Source organism: Adiantum capillus-veneris, chromosome 1 (genome assembly GCF_014529385.1).
Source record: "Adiantum capillus-veneris isolate H3 chromosome 1, ASM1452938v2, whole genome shotgun sequence".
Lineage (NCBI taxonomy): Eukaryota > Viridiplantae > Streptophyta > Polypodiopsida > Polypodiales > Pteridaceae > Adiantum > Adiantum capillus-veneris.
Genome location: NC_140931.1, coordinates 47,365,752 through 47,380,604, shown reverse-complemented (window position 1 = coordinate 47,380,604; position 14,853 = coordinate 47,365,752). Strand labels below are relative to the sequence as shown.

Sequence of the window (14,853 nt, the reverse complement as noted above, 5' to 3'; positions counted from 1 at the left end):
TGAGAGAGCTTTGCCTTGGTCAAGCTTGCTTGCTTCGACAAGCTTCTTCTCGACCTACTTGCTTGCCTTGACAATCTTCCTCCCTTGCTTTGCTTGCTTGCCTCGACAAGCTCTTCTCGACCTATATGCTTGCCTCGACAAGCTTCCTCCCTTGCTTTGCTTGCTTTCCTCGACAAGCTCTTCTCAAGCTCCGCTTGCTTTCCTTCTTCCTCCTCGCCTTGGCTTGCCCCTTGTGAAAACTCGAGAGAGAGAGAGAAAGCCTTCGTTGCCGTGTCGTCCCCAACACGAACGAGAGAGAGAGAGAGAGAGAGAGAGAGAGAGAGAGAGAGAGAGAGAGAGAGAGTGGGAGAGAGAGAGCATTTCTTTTTCTCCTAATCAAGATCCTCCTCATGCCTCTCTTGCTTCCCCCTCGTAACCCTATATTTTTTTCTCTTTACTCACCCCGTCTCACTTACCCACAACCTGCAACGACGGCGCCGTCGGTGATGTGGCGTGGGAGTCCTATTTATGACGTGGTAGGGCCGGGGTTCGACCAGCATGAAATTCGCCGGGACAAGCTCCGAAAGTGGTCACCCTGGGCTGCCGAGGAGTTTCCGCTTCACGAGTGTGCCCGTCTGAGCCTCAGGGAAGGCGCTGCGAGCATCATCTCACCCCCTGCGCCCCTTGATGTCTGCTTGCCCGCCATGCTTTGCTTTTTATTTTTCCCTTACACACTAAAGCCCTTAGTTTATTAAGTGGGTGGCCAAGGTTGTGGCCCTTGGGCAGCCACTTGAATTGTGAGTATGGGCGGCCATAGACTTTGTAAGGGCATCACATTTAGCATACATGTCAGCCAAATCACTGCCAAGCACGACATCTCTTTTGCGCAGTCCTTGTCAACAGTCTCATCAAGGATTCTCTCCCCTCAGGGTCAATCCCGGAATCAATGCTTTCCATGAGATCACATGAAGCTCTTCAAGCAGTTTTTGTACTTAATGAGATGTACACCACATTTGATGTACATGTAGCTGCTATCAATGCACTGTCGGAGATAATATTTTGGACAAGATTCTCTTCGAGCACTTACTTTGTTGAACTCCAATCCAGCGGACCGAACTGGTACGAAGCCGGCCCCCGGTGAATCTTTAACGGCTAATATCTTGGCGATCGAGACTCCGATCACTGCTCTGAAAAAACCAACGTGCTCCAGAAAATGAGCACTTCAGGCCCATGTATTCATTTTATTTTTGTCACCTCACTTGTAGTTGCCCAATCCGGTACGGATCTGCAATCGACTCAAACTTCAATATGCCATAACTTCTTCACCGTAGCTCCAATCGACGAGCCGTAAAGACAGGCCAGTAGAGCTCTTCAAGCACTACATTTCTAGATCATAAACTCACATCTGTGCTCACTTCAAGCATAGTCATTTCTGGCATCATTAAGGTATCAGTTGGCCTTTTAAAGCCGCATTTGGCATATATTAATCATTAAACTTGGCCTGTTAACAAGCCCTGATCATTGACCATTAAATGTGTAGGCTTCAAAGAAGCTTAGCTTGCATTTGTCTGCTCTGTTTCTCTACATGGCAGCAGAGCTGCACGACAGCGTATTGAGGGGGTGTATGTCAAGAGAAAAGTGTGGAAAGATGGAGGTACTAGCTTGTGGGCTCTCTATGCAAATGCTGCCACTATTGTTGTAAAAGTTGAAAGCTTTGATTGTTGTTTACATGTTTACTATGAACATAGAATTAAGGAGTTGCTTACTGATAAGGCAGTGATTGAGTTCGCTCCCACTATCGCATTCACTCTTGTGAAGGTTGAGACCTCCAAGGTCCGATGGTGGTGATAGTTATCGTTTAACAATCGCAGATGGCCCTGCATCCAGTGATAGAGCAAGTGTGAGTCATCAATTTGATCAATTTTTCCTTGATATCTTAAGGCTTATCTCTAATCTGGATTATTTGTGCAGTTGCTATTTGTTCCGTCCAGGTGTGTCGATTATCATCTCATGGTTGATGCTTTGAAAACCAAGGGTTGTTTTTCATGTGTTGCGCACAACATCAACGTCTTCAAAGCAGCATCAATCATATTATCTGTGGTGGACGCAACTCTTATTTGTGCATTGCCAAAAAATTTAAAGAGTGTTTTCTCGTAGCATCTCTCAAAACAAGTCACTAGTATGGGATTTGGGAAGAAGGTAATCTACTTTAACTAGATCTATTTGCGTGAGCATTGCTTGCAAGTTGTAATCTCATAATTGTTTGTAGGTCTTTGGAACTTTGGAGATGGTTAACATCAACAGTTTGGAGGTGGAATATGTGTGTGACTTGCAAAGGCAGAAATGTTAGTCGTCAAATTTGCAACCCCTTTTGTTACTCGTGTGGAAAGCGTGTGCAGATTGTGAAGTTTCCTTCTCTTCAAGCTAAAATCTGTTTGCATAATGGAGAAGCTGTGTACAAGTAATTTGCAAGGAAATATCGTGGATGTAGTTCTAAATTTTCCAAGCCTTTTCAGCCTTTTTGATGAGAATTTGTTAGACTTGAAATCATCTCTTGTTGCCTTTAGCAAAGTTGGAACATACTATAGACAGAATTTGTTAGACTTGAAATCATCTCTTGTTGCCTTTAGCAAAGTTGGAACATACTCTATAGACAAGCACGGTTTTGTGATTGATTACAAGGCACCCTAAATTGTATCTTTCCTCCTAACCTTTTGCTTGAAGAACGGTAGTATGGTTGCCTATCCTTCATCCTTTTTTGTAAATGACAAAAAGCTTTATGTTTTGCCAAATTTTTTGTCTACATATAATAGTAACGATGATGTTTTGCAAGCTTTGATTTGTCTCTTCAATTGTTCTATGTCTCTCATTGAATTGGAAAAACATCTTCTTGACCTTATAATGCTTGACCTTGCTAACAATAAAAATGAAACACGAGCTGTATGGATTGCACCATGGACAAATAGTGTTGTTGATAGCACGCATTGCATGACCACTTGAACACTTTGATACATACACAAGGAACATCTCGGCTCTTGAGCATGCACTTGGTTATCTTGTTTTGCCGACAATTTAATGTGACATGTGTTGTCCATGTCTTCCAAAATAAGAAGTTTATCAAATTGGCCCGATTTGTGCTACGAGAATGGCATCAACTTGTGCTTAATCCATTGTATCTTGAAAATGGTGCCATCTCGTAGATGACCAAGAACCATCTGACACTCTTTTCCATGGCCTTTACACTTCTCAGCAAGTTGTAGATCACAATGCACAAGCCAAGAGTATTGCACCTTGAGAGGGGTTTGCACCATTGAGCCTTTTTGACGATGAATATTGTGAAGAGTTATCTTTCCCAGCATTGTTCTTTGGCGAAAGAAGACAGTATCATCTCTTGGCAAAAAAAAGGTATCAGAAAGTCGCGCAATGGGAGCTTAAGAATGTGGACAGAAGATTTGCAGGAGATATCGAGAATATTTTTTCAAGACAATTAAGATTATCATCAGCAAGGTCCTCGGCTCTATATGCGTGCGTCTACGTAAAGGTAAGCTGCCAGGCAAGCAGCTGCAAGCTAAAGACGTTCAATCAACAACCAATGTCGAACAACTACTTTCATCCCAAGTCGGATATAGTGACTTTGAGAATTTGCGGACTTCCACTGACTACAAAACAAAACTTAAGCGCAATGTTTTCGCCATGATTCGACCATTAGGACAACCCACGTTCTTTATTACATTCTCATGCGCAGAGCAAAGGTGGAAGCCGTTGATGGATTGCTTGATTAAACTCAATCCACACATTGTTGAAGACAATCAATCCAATAGGTGTGCTTACATGAGAACACTAGTCCGATCAGATCCTACTACAACAGCTCGATATTATGTCCACAGATTTAGAGAAAAAAGAAAGAACTAAAACGTGACAAAACCATTCTCGGTGAGCTGATGGATTATTTCTTTGTCACTGAGTTCCAACAAAGAGGAAGCCAACATGACCATGGGTTGCTTTGAATAGAAAACGCACCTGTATTTGGCATTGCTTCGAATGATGAGGTGGTGGATTTTATTGATTCATATATAATGACGAACAAGGATGATCTTGATGAATCCTTGAGAGCTGTCTAGATTCACTCATCGCAAGACATGCAAAAAGCACAAAACTTTGTGTCGATTTGGCTTCCAAGGACCACCCTCAAGAAGGAAAATTATCTTATGTCCAAACAATGTGAACAACACAACAAGACAATAAATTGTCGACAGGAAGAGACATATCGATCAATAGCTCCTTGCTTTAGAACGTGAACCGACACTGTCGTTTGATGCTTGGTTAGAAACACTGAATATGGACGAAGAGGACTACCTCTTAGCACTTTGCATAAACATAACAGAGCCAACACTTCTTTTGAAAAGAGACCCCAAGGACATTTTCACAAATAACTTCAAGAAGAAACTTTGTGCATTGTGGGATGCAAATATTGATATTCAAATTATTTTCAATGGACACGGTGCAACTGCATAATGCACATCATACATGACAAAAAGTGGCAGTTCCGTAAGCAAAGCAATCAAACACGTGGTTGAAGCTTGCAAGAAGAACAACTTACCAATGTTGGAACGCTTGAAAAATATTGGTGGCGCATTGATCAATGCACAAGAAATGAAATCACAACAAGCAGCATACATTGCATTGTCGCTACCTTTGCATAGTGCTAGCAAAGAATTTGTGTTTATAAATGCTGATTGGAGCGCTGAGAGGACATTGTTGTTGGAAAGAAGAGTCATGTTGGATTCTTTGCAGCCTGAGGACACAAATATATTCTTTGATGACCTAGTCACAAAGTACGCACGCCATCCACCTGATCTACAGTGCTTATGCTTGGTTGAATATGCTAGCAACTACAAGCTCGTTCGTGGCTGTCCTCAAAAGAACAAAGAAACTCGCATTATTAGGTTTATCAATTTCAAATTGGAGAAGGACTCTGAGAGGCATTATCATGAGCTTTGTTTATTGTTTTTACCGTTCATTGGTGAAGAGTCAGCCTTTGAATTGACACCTAGCTCTTGGAGAGAGAAATATATCACACACTCTCAAACCATAAATGAGAACCGTAAAAAATTCTCAAGCTTGGAGACCACAACTTCAACCATTGTGGAGTCCTCAATGAACACTTCATCAAGTGGCAGAAACAATGGAAATTCACAAATACAATCTAGATCTTGATCTTTAAGGACCTCCACTTGTAGCGAGGTCGCTCCCTCTTTCTAAGAAGCTCGCACTACCGAACGAGCAATACCAATCATTAGTTGAAAAATTAAACACTGATCAACGATCCCTTTATGATGATATTTTAACCAGGAAACGATTGAAGCCAATGAAGCCTATTCATCTTTTCTTGACGGGAGGTGCAGGGACAGGGAAGACTTTCGTGCTGCAAACTATAGTCCAAGGGCTGATTCGACACTACAACTTGGCGATTCAACTTGACATTGAAATCCCCACAGCTTTACTACTGGCATATACTGGCAAAGCAGCACTCAATCTTGGGGGGACAACAATTCACTCTGCATTGCGTCTACCACTCGTGCTTCAAGCTAATGTCAACCTCTCTTCTAGCAGCCTTGTTGAACTTTCACAATTATACAAAAACCTCAAACTAGTTGTGTTTGATGAGGCCTCCTTGATAGGCAACAGACTTCTAAGAATCATAGATACAAGACTTTGCAACATCAAGCATAACCACATTGAACCATTTGGTGGTTTGGAAGTAATTTTTTGTGGAGATCTTTGTCAAGCTAGCCCAATTTGGGACCATTGGATCTTTTGCGAGCCACAAGAACCAGTTGAATTGCTCACACCCTCTTTTTGGCACACACATATCAAATGCCACGAGTTAACACAAATAATGCGCCAATCAGACACAAATTTTATTTCTGTTCTCAACAGAATACGGAAGGCTCAACAAACAAACGAAGATTTGCTCTATGTGAACTCTACTCTTAGAAACAAATTGTTTGACAAATTTATGACACCTCATCTATTCTACACAAACAAATTGAAGAACGAACATAATCAACTTGTTTTCAACGGCTTGGCTACCCAGACAAGAAAGCAAAGTGCTAATATGGACGCTCGGAGGCAAGCAACACTCGGAGGATTGGTCTAGAACTACTTGGGCTTTGTTGACAGTAGAGGGCACGCCTAGGACGGGGGAAAATCTTGGCTATCGGTAATTAAAGATCTCAAAAGAACATGATAAGGGACCCTTTGTATCAAGGATAAGGGGGCGAGTTGGGTGGGATGGCTGCCCTGATAGCTGTTGTAATTATGGTCCCTGGATGATGTCATGGCTCAACACGAGCATGACAAGACCTTGTAATTATTTGGGTTGATAAATATAATTCACTCACAATTGTGAGTTTTGCTATTAAAAAAAAGGGGGGGGACTTGTGGAATGGCCTCCTTTTGACAATGAAAAAAAATATTTGCTTTCTTTCTTTTGCCAAAAGACTTTTCACTCTACATAAAATATGTCTCATACAAAAAAAGGTAAATTGGAGGGGAATTTTACTCCTCAATGCAAATTTGACTTTTGAATTTGAAGATATATTAGGATTATTATTTTCAAGGGGATTTTTTCAAGATCAATATTGATATTATTTTAATAAATTCTGTAATTTGGTATTTTAAAATTTTGAAAATTACTCTAAAGAGACACTCATATACTCTTTCTTAAAGTTCTAAAAAATTGACATCTCCACAAGTCATGAGGATACGTGCTATCCCGTCCCCTCTCCCACCAAGTTGTTGATTTTTTGCGATGAGTGTGTAGGCACATGAGAGAGAGAGAGAGAGACTAGAGAGAGAGAACTCGAAAGTTGAGTATCTTTCTATGAATAGAGGGGGGGGGTTGCTTGCTTATCGCAAAGTTAAGCCAACCACATGCCAACTCCAAATGTAGTTCACCAGAGACAGAGAGAGAGAGAGAGAGAGAGAGAGAGAGAGAGAGAGAGAGAGAGGGCATCAATCAATGAGAAGAAGACAGTAGATAGAGGTTGTGTGTGTTAAAAGAGAGCCAATCAACGAGAAGAAGAGAGCAAAGAGACATTGTGTGTGATATATATATATATATATATATATATTTATATATATATATATATATATATATATATATATATATATATATATATATATATAGAGAGAGAGAGAGAGAGAGAGAGAGAGAGGGAGAGGGGGGGGGGGGGGGGGGGGAGAGAGAGAGAGCCACTAATCAATGAAAGAAAGAGAATGAGAGAGAGGGAGAGAGAGAGAGAGAGAGAGAGAGAGAGAGAGAGAGAGATCATAGAGGCGTTGATTTTCAACAACTACTCGATAATCGTTTTGATGCCAAATTTGAAACTAGATGGCAGGGGCCATACATAGTTAAGAAGGCTTTCAATTCAAGTTACTATCACCTTATGGACTTGAATGGGAAAGAGCACTCTAGGAAGGTAAATGGTTATCGCTTGAAGCCCTATTTGAGTCGCCTTCTACCAAAGGATCTACCAAAGATCTGTCAAAGGGCAGCTCTCTCATGTAAGTATTGTTTCATGAAGCATGAGTGTAACTCCAGCCAAAATTTTGAGGGGCCAAACAATGAAGATCTCGTCAAGGACTCTAAAGCACTCTCTTTGGAAAAGATTCTCTATGATGGTACATGAATATACCATCATCCTGGGGGAGGGCTAATGATAGCCGTTTTTTGGCTTTCCATAATTGCCATAGTAAGCTACCTCACCCTATCAAATCACTCAAACATTTTCGTTATCCCTACCATTTCACTGTACAAAGGCGTGTGAGTTAGGGACTTTCTCCATATTTTCTTAAAAACCCTCAGCTAGCTAGTCACTGGGCTAGTTGAGCCAAAAAATTAAATAAAATCAAAAAAATAAAATATATTATGGCCCATTTGTGTGTAAATATTTCATTGTATATAGGGCCTAAATAAAAGGATTTTTCATAATTATTTTGGTATTTATTTAAATATTTCTACCTGTGGTGTGTTATTTATGCTATGTACATTGACTCAACATTGCCATATTTTTTCTTACCATTTTGCATACTCTTTATTCCATATAAAAATAATTTCATGCAAGCTTCTCTTATTTTTGGTCTAACTCCATCCCAACAAAAATCCAAAAAAACTAGTTTATTTATGTGTATATTTTTTCACTATTGTCATTTTTTCCTTCCTACATCTATTCTCTATTACTCTCATAAATTAGACACCCAAAATATTCATCTTTTTATGGTAGGCTTATAATGAGAGACATTTATTTTCATCCCTTTATATTTTTTCCACCTATATTATTTATATTTGACATGTACATATTTTTTTAGACCCCTCAATATTTGATTTTCTTAGTTGTACTATTCACTTATATCATGATCTCAACAATATCTTCAATTATAGACCTACCAAATAAGGTCAAGGGTATGTGGCATGCATGCATGCACTATGGGAGGCTCACTCTTGGAGGTATTCAAAAGAATCATCCAAAGAAGGACCTCACAAGGACTTTGTGCAGTGGAAAAAACAGTCGGTTTTGCTGAATTTTTAAAGATCACATACTCCCCGAATTTGAAAAGGTGATACAACAAAAGTTGTAGCTCGTGAGCTGAGCTTTTACCTCAAATTTTTTCATATTCTTTTGAGCTACGAGGTATGAGCTATGATTTTATTGGTGGACCCCAGTTTGCCATGCTATGCAGCCACACTCCCTCTTCCATTTTATCATTTTCCTCTTTCACACACACTTCTCCACTCATCATCCCCACCTCTCTTACCACTCCTCTCTACACCCTACTCACCTTCTTCTCAACCTTGAAGAATAAGAGAAACCATGGTGAATTCATGTCTCCTACACACACTTCCATTCCAAAATTGACCACATAGTCTCATTTTTCCTCTTCCATATTACTAATATCTATCAAAAAAACCACAAAATTTAGCCTCTTCTCTTGAAAGATAGCATCATGGCGATTGATTACTCATGTTTACTTACCTTAGCTTCCAAGGAAGGTCAAGAGTGGAGAAAAAACATATCGTCAAAGCTAGTGGACCGTCAAAGGGTACAATGTTGTCTTGATCTTTGGGGTCCATTCTCTGTTCTCCTTATTTTTGTTTTCCCATATTCACAAGATGTTTCGTCTCTTGTATATCACCCTGCTCGTACTCCATCACATGTGGCATCTCCAATCAGTCAGTATGCTCCACTCCGACCTTGTCACATACCTCCCTCGTACACACACTCCTAACTGTTGACTAGGCATTCTCTACATGTGGACGTTTGTTGTATCACCATTTCATGTTGGTTACCTAGAGGGCATCTCACTTTTGCTACCCTAGGTCATGTATGTCTGCATCCTAGCCGCACTTATGCTAGGTGGTGCCCCTTTCTACCTATAGGATTACTCCTACCTTGAGATGATGCTTTGGGATGTTCATGCTATGTGTGGTGTAGAGGCCACCCATATGGCATGTCATTTCCGGCTATCAATGGTACAAAGGTAAAGGTTCCCATTGCGGGGAAAAGAATCAAAGTGTTTAGCAGAAGAGGAGACAGTGATCCAAAAGATGTTAAGGAGGAGGAAGAGCAAAACACAGGTGAAGATCAAAGTGAAGATGAAATGTTGGAAGATATCAATGAAGATGAAATCATGGAAGATCTACAAGGAATTGAAACTGCATAAAATCATATTTGGAACATACCAGAGGATGTGCAAGTTTAGAGGGGATGGATGTCGTGCTGTGATACGTACATAGTGGGAAGGAATGCTACGAGATCTATCTTGCAACTTTATAAATACATAAGTATACTTATTATAATGTATATATGCATATACTCTTTCCTCACCTTAAGGTAAACGTTGAGGCGGGTGCACCTGCTACCTTTGATGCAGCTGAAACTAGGGCTGCTGAGAAATATAGGAAACTCAAGTGCTTAAGGGGCGGGGTTCCAAAAATTGACCCTACTCAAGACTCTTGGAGCATCAACATTGTAAGAAATCCATGTTTTCTTACCTATTAAGAGTTTTTTCTTCCTTATTTGTATCCTACATGGATACTCCCATTGTAAATATCCAATTCCATTTTTAAATCAATAAAAATACTAACTCTACTAATTTACTAACACTAACCTACTATGAAAAGTCCTATCACCTCCACTTCTCTCCTCTCTCTCTTCTTCATCTATCCACACCAACTTCTTGATAATTCCAAGCAAAAGAAATTAGATAAGTGCTGAAAATCTAACCCAACCATGGTCAGAGGAGTAACCCTAGCCTTCAAAATTGCTATAAAAGGAGGGTGTAGCTAGCACAAAAGGGGGGGAGCCATAAGCAAGAGCACTATGCTATAGCTTGAGAATCCAAGCTCAACCTCTCTAGAAGGAGCTCTTGAGTGGAAGCTCATTGTCTTATGCATATGCATGTGTTGTATTAGGGATGATTAGCAAGGGAACTCTATGCCATTGTAAGAGAGAGTGATCATTCAATTGAGAGTAGGAAATCTATCATTTCTCCTACTAGTGTAAGCCCAACATTTGTTGAATCAAGGAGGGTGGATTTGGAGTAATCTTGGATACTTTGTCTCTCTTCCAACGTGAGTAATGGACAACAATGATGTGTAAGTGTCTTGGTGTTTTTTTTTAAGTTCTTGATAGCTTGTCTCTGGGTGTTGTCATCAATTTAGCCATAAATCCCACATACTGTAAGAGGGCGACACGGTGGAGAGGACTCCTTTAAGACAGTGACTGGGGTGGCTTTTCTTGTGATGTGTTGTGGTGTAATTTACTCAAGCTATGTTGAACAAATACTAATCTCACTTTCATTGGTCATGACAGATTTGTAAGAAGGTATTAGTGCAACAAGCACCCCCTCCCCCTTCCCTCTTTTTCTTACATATATAATTGTGTTTGCTTGATCATTGTCGAACATTTCAAAGCAGCCCGAGCTCTCTCTCTCTCTCTCTCTCTCTCTCTCTCTCTCTCTCTCTCTCTCTCTCTCTCTCTCTCTCTCTCTCTACGCATCCTAGTTCGCATCCAAAACTAGGTGGTGCCCCAAATTTATGTATGGTTAGGTTGCGGGTTTGTGTGTGTGTTTGCTATTTTTTCCAACCCCAACCCAATTGAGCAGCACGGGAGCCTAGAAAAGTTCTTAGAGGCCACTCTTCTTGTTGCCCACCCCGGATCGCCTCAAATTGGTGCCCCCACTGAGGACGAGCAGTTGTGTTAGCATACACAAGGTAAGTCTTCAAAAACTACTTGTGTTTACATGAACAATCCACCACCTCCTGATCCTGCTCATGCAATTCAATTTCATCAGTTTCATTGGGTGCAAGGGATTAGGATAAATGTTCGCATTGATAGAAAAATCTTTTTTCAACAACGTATTGTATTCCTCTTTGGTGTTGAAGCATTAAGAGATATTCTACAATCTCCAAATCCTATTATACTCCCACTTGTAGACTATAATGTCTCTTTTGATGTACATGTGTTTATCTTGTTTTAGCTAGGTTAATGAATCAAGAGGACTTGTATCGTACATTCATTCCTTTGGCTAGACAAGACGTGCATGTAATAGTTGGCACAAAGTTACAAATTCAACGTGTTTTTCGTCATATGTTTGAACCTAGGCAAGTAGCGGCTATCAATGCCTCAGTCAATCTGTTCATTTTGCCATTGATTCGCTACGATCTAAGATTTGGCGTTTACATTTTCATTCTACTTTGAAATTTGATTTTGCAAAACAAAAATAAAAAAGGAAAAAGAAATTTTTGAGTAAAACCAACAACATGGATACAACTAGGCAAATGGGTGGCTACCCCTTGTTCTTTGGAGAGCTTGGGGAGGATGTAGAATTATTCTTAGCAAATTTCAAAATGTCTTGCCGTATCAAGAGGATAGTAACTGATCAGGAACGTGTAGAAATGTTTGAGGTAGTCCTTAGGAAATATGATAGCACTTGGTTTGACTCTTTGCCTAAGGAAGTTAAGGGTAATTACACAGAAGTTTTGAATCGTTTCAAGAAATACTTCTTTGATCCCCAAAACACTCAAAAACTATGGCAAGACATTGTTTCTCGTAAGCAAAAAGACTTAGATGACTACTACTTGTACAAGCAAGATTTTCTACGTCTTTGGGCTCTATGGATACGAAATGTTTCTAACCCTGGTGATGGTGGAGAACTTCTAAAGAAGGAGAGGTTCATAGTCGGACTCTTTCCTGACCTTAAGGTAAAGGTTGAGGCGGGTGCACCTGCTACCTTTGATGCAGCTGAAACTAGGGCTGTTGAGAAATATAAGAAACTCAAGTTCTTAAGGGGGGAGGTTCGAATAGAAGGTCTTAGACCCAAAGGTAAGTCACAAGCATCGACATCTAGGGATCTTCCTGAGGTAACGGCGGAAGTGATTGAGAAGTTAAATGAATCTTTAAGCAGCCTGTCAATTCACCTTGCACAAGCTGTAGGTCCAAAGGGACAAGCAAAGAAGTCTGAAGAGCGAGATTCACGACCTAGGAGAGTCTTGCAATGTTGGAATTGCGGTAAGTCTGGACATGGGATGTATAATTGTCCTTGGCCCCGTGGGGAGCCACGGAGACCTAACTTGAATTACCTAGTGATGAATGCAGGTGAAGGAACTAGTCAACAACCATGGCTTCTACAAAGGCCAAATGGAGCAAGACCACCTCCACAAGGAGTGGAAGGAGTTCCACCTTTGCCAAACCCAAATGTGCATGTGGTGGAGGTGACAAATTCAAAACAGGTTGACATGGAAGCAAATGGCATTAAGCGTGGCCGTGGAAAAGGGAGGGAGAAAGAAGGAGTCACGTCACAAAGTGATCATGGATGAGAAAAGAAGGCAAAGGAGACCAAGGAAACTAAGAGGACTCGACGTCGTATCAATCTCCAAGAATTCACTCTTGGACATGGTATGGCTCCATACAACCTATTGGAAGACATGAGAGGTAAGGGTCCTGATATCTCATGGCCTCAGTTTCTTGCATTATGCCCACAAGTTAGGAGGGACTTAACAAAGGCAGTTAGCACTAGAAGAAAGGTAAAAGAGAGTGTTCCTGTTGTAAACATTGCACATGTTGAAATGAATGAGGATATTACACCTGTGCTAGATTGTTACATCAAAGGAAGATTGGTTAGGAAAGGTCTAGTGGATGGGGGTGCACAAATTTGCATCATGACAGAGGGACTCATGCAAAAACTAGGCATGCACATCCATGAGACACCTGAAATTAAAGTCAAGATGGCAAACAATAGCAAAGCTAGGTGTGTAGGCATTTGTAAAAATGTTTTTGTAGAGGCCTTTGGCATTAAGAAGGCAGTGGATTTTTATGTTATGTCTACGAAAGGAAATGGTTACCCATTTATCCTAGGGAGACCATGGCTAATGAAAATGCAAGCTTTGCAGGATTGGGAGAGTGGAAAGCTAATTTGCAAGAATGACAATCATAAGAAGGTTGTCTTTGACATGAAGGAGCAACGCCAAGAGGAGCTCCATGAAGAATCATCTCAAAGTGAGACGGAGGAAGGCTAGACCGATAGCACTTCAGAAGGAGAAAGTAGCGGTAGCATTACTGAAGAGGAGTCTTCCATCAAATTCATGGGGGTAAGGTTTAAGCCAAACAACCAAGAGACCTCTTGCCCACGTTTGGAAGAGGTAGGTTCCCAAGAAAAACAAAAAGTGGAACATGAAAGAATGCTAGAAGGTATGTTATCTACAACACTTACAAAGGATGAAAGAGAGGATCTCAAAGGTGTGTTAAGGAAATTTCCTAGGATTTTTTCTAAAGACTACACTGATGTGCGTGGAGTAGATACTGTTCAACACAATTGAGTTAAAGCCAGAGGCCACACCTAAGGCTCAGAAGCTATGAAGTCTAGGAGTCATTAAGGAGCAGGATTTACTCAAGGAGGTAAGAAAGCTTCTAGCAGTAGGTTTCATTTATCCAGTGGAGAATTCAGAGTGGGTCTCTCCCGTTGTTGTCACTCCTAAGAAAAATGGCAAGTGGAGGGTGTGTGTGGATTACCGTCCACTCAATGAGGCAACAAAAAGAGATCACTTTCCCCTCCCATTTCAAGATGAGATACTAAACGAGGTAGCTGCTCATGAAAAGTACATTGTGTGTGATGGCTACTCGGGTTACTTTCAAATAGGTATCGCATTGGAAGATCAGTTGAAAACAACCTTCATCACTCCTTGGGGTTGTTATTCTTTTAGAGTCATGCCATTTGGTCTGACAAATGCTCCTGCAACTTTCTAACGCTTCATGAACATGGTGTTTCAAGCATTCTTTGGGAAGTCCATTAGGGTTTTTATTGATGATTTTTGCATTTATAGCTCAAAATCATTGCATCTTCAAAGGGTAGAAGAAGGTTTAAAGAAGCTCTACGACATGGGAGGTCAACTCAACCCCGACAAGTGTCACATAGGTGAGGATGAAGTGATCTTGCTTGGTCACAAGGTTTCCTATAAAGGCATTGAGGTGGATCCTTCAAAGGCAAAGGCTCTTATTGAGCTCACATCACCCAAGAATCTCAAAGAGGTCATCTCATTCATTCAAAAGGTGAAGTATATGTCACGCTTTATTCACTTAGCTTCGGAGTTGCTTCATCCTTTGCAAAAGTTTACACAACAAGTAGAATTTTCATGGTCTTATGAGCTTGAAGAGTACTTTTGTAACATTAAAGTCATTTTGTCAGAGCTACCAATACTCATGCCTCCTTGTTGGGAGTACACATTCTTTGTTAGCTCTAGTGTTGGGAAGGAAACAATTGGTGCAGTTTTATTACAACAAGATCCCCACAGTACCAGGATACGACCCATCT

At 40.7% G+C, this 14,853-nt stretch overlaps 1 protein-coding gene across 1 annotated transcript in view; it reads left to right on the top strand.

Moving 5' to 3' along the window:
* Positions 1-9,705, top strand: part of LOC147464668 (uncharacterized) — a 57,619-nt gene extending 47,914 nt beyond the window's left edge. Inside the window, 7 exon segments of the mRNA XM_086515121.1 lie at positions 1,577-1,808; positions 1,810-1,879; positions 1,951-1,992; positions 2,113-2,178; positions 2,249-2,299; positions 2,379-2,440; positions 9,477-9,705. Of these exon segments, the coding sequence (XP_086371247.1) occupies positions 1,577-1,808; positions 1,810-1,879; positions 1,951-1,992; positions 2,113-2,178; positions 2,249-2,299; positions 2,379-2,440; positions 9,477-9,705 (752 nt within the window).
* Positions 9,706-14,853: the final 5,148 nt, after the last annotated feature.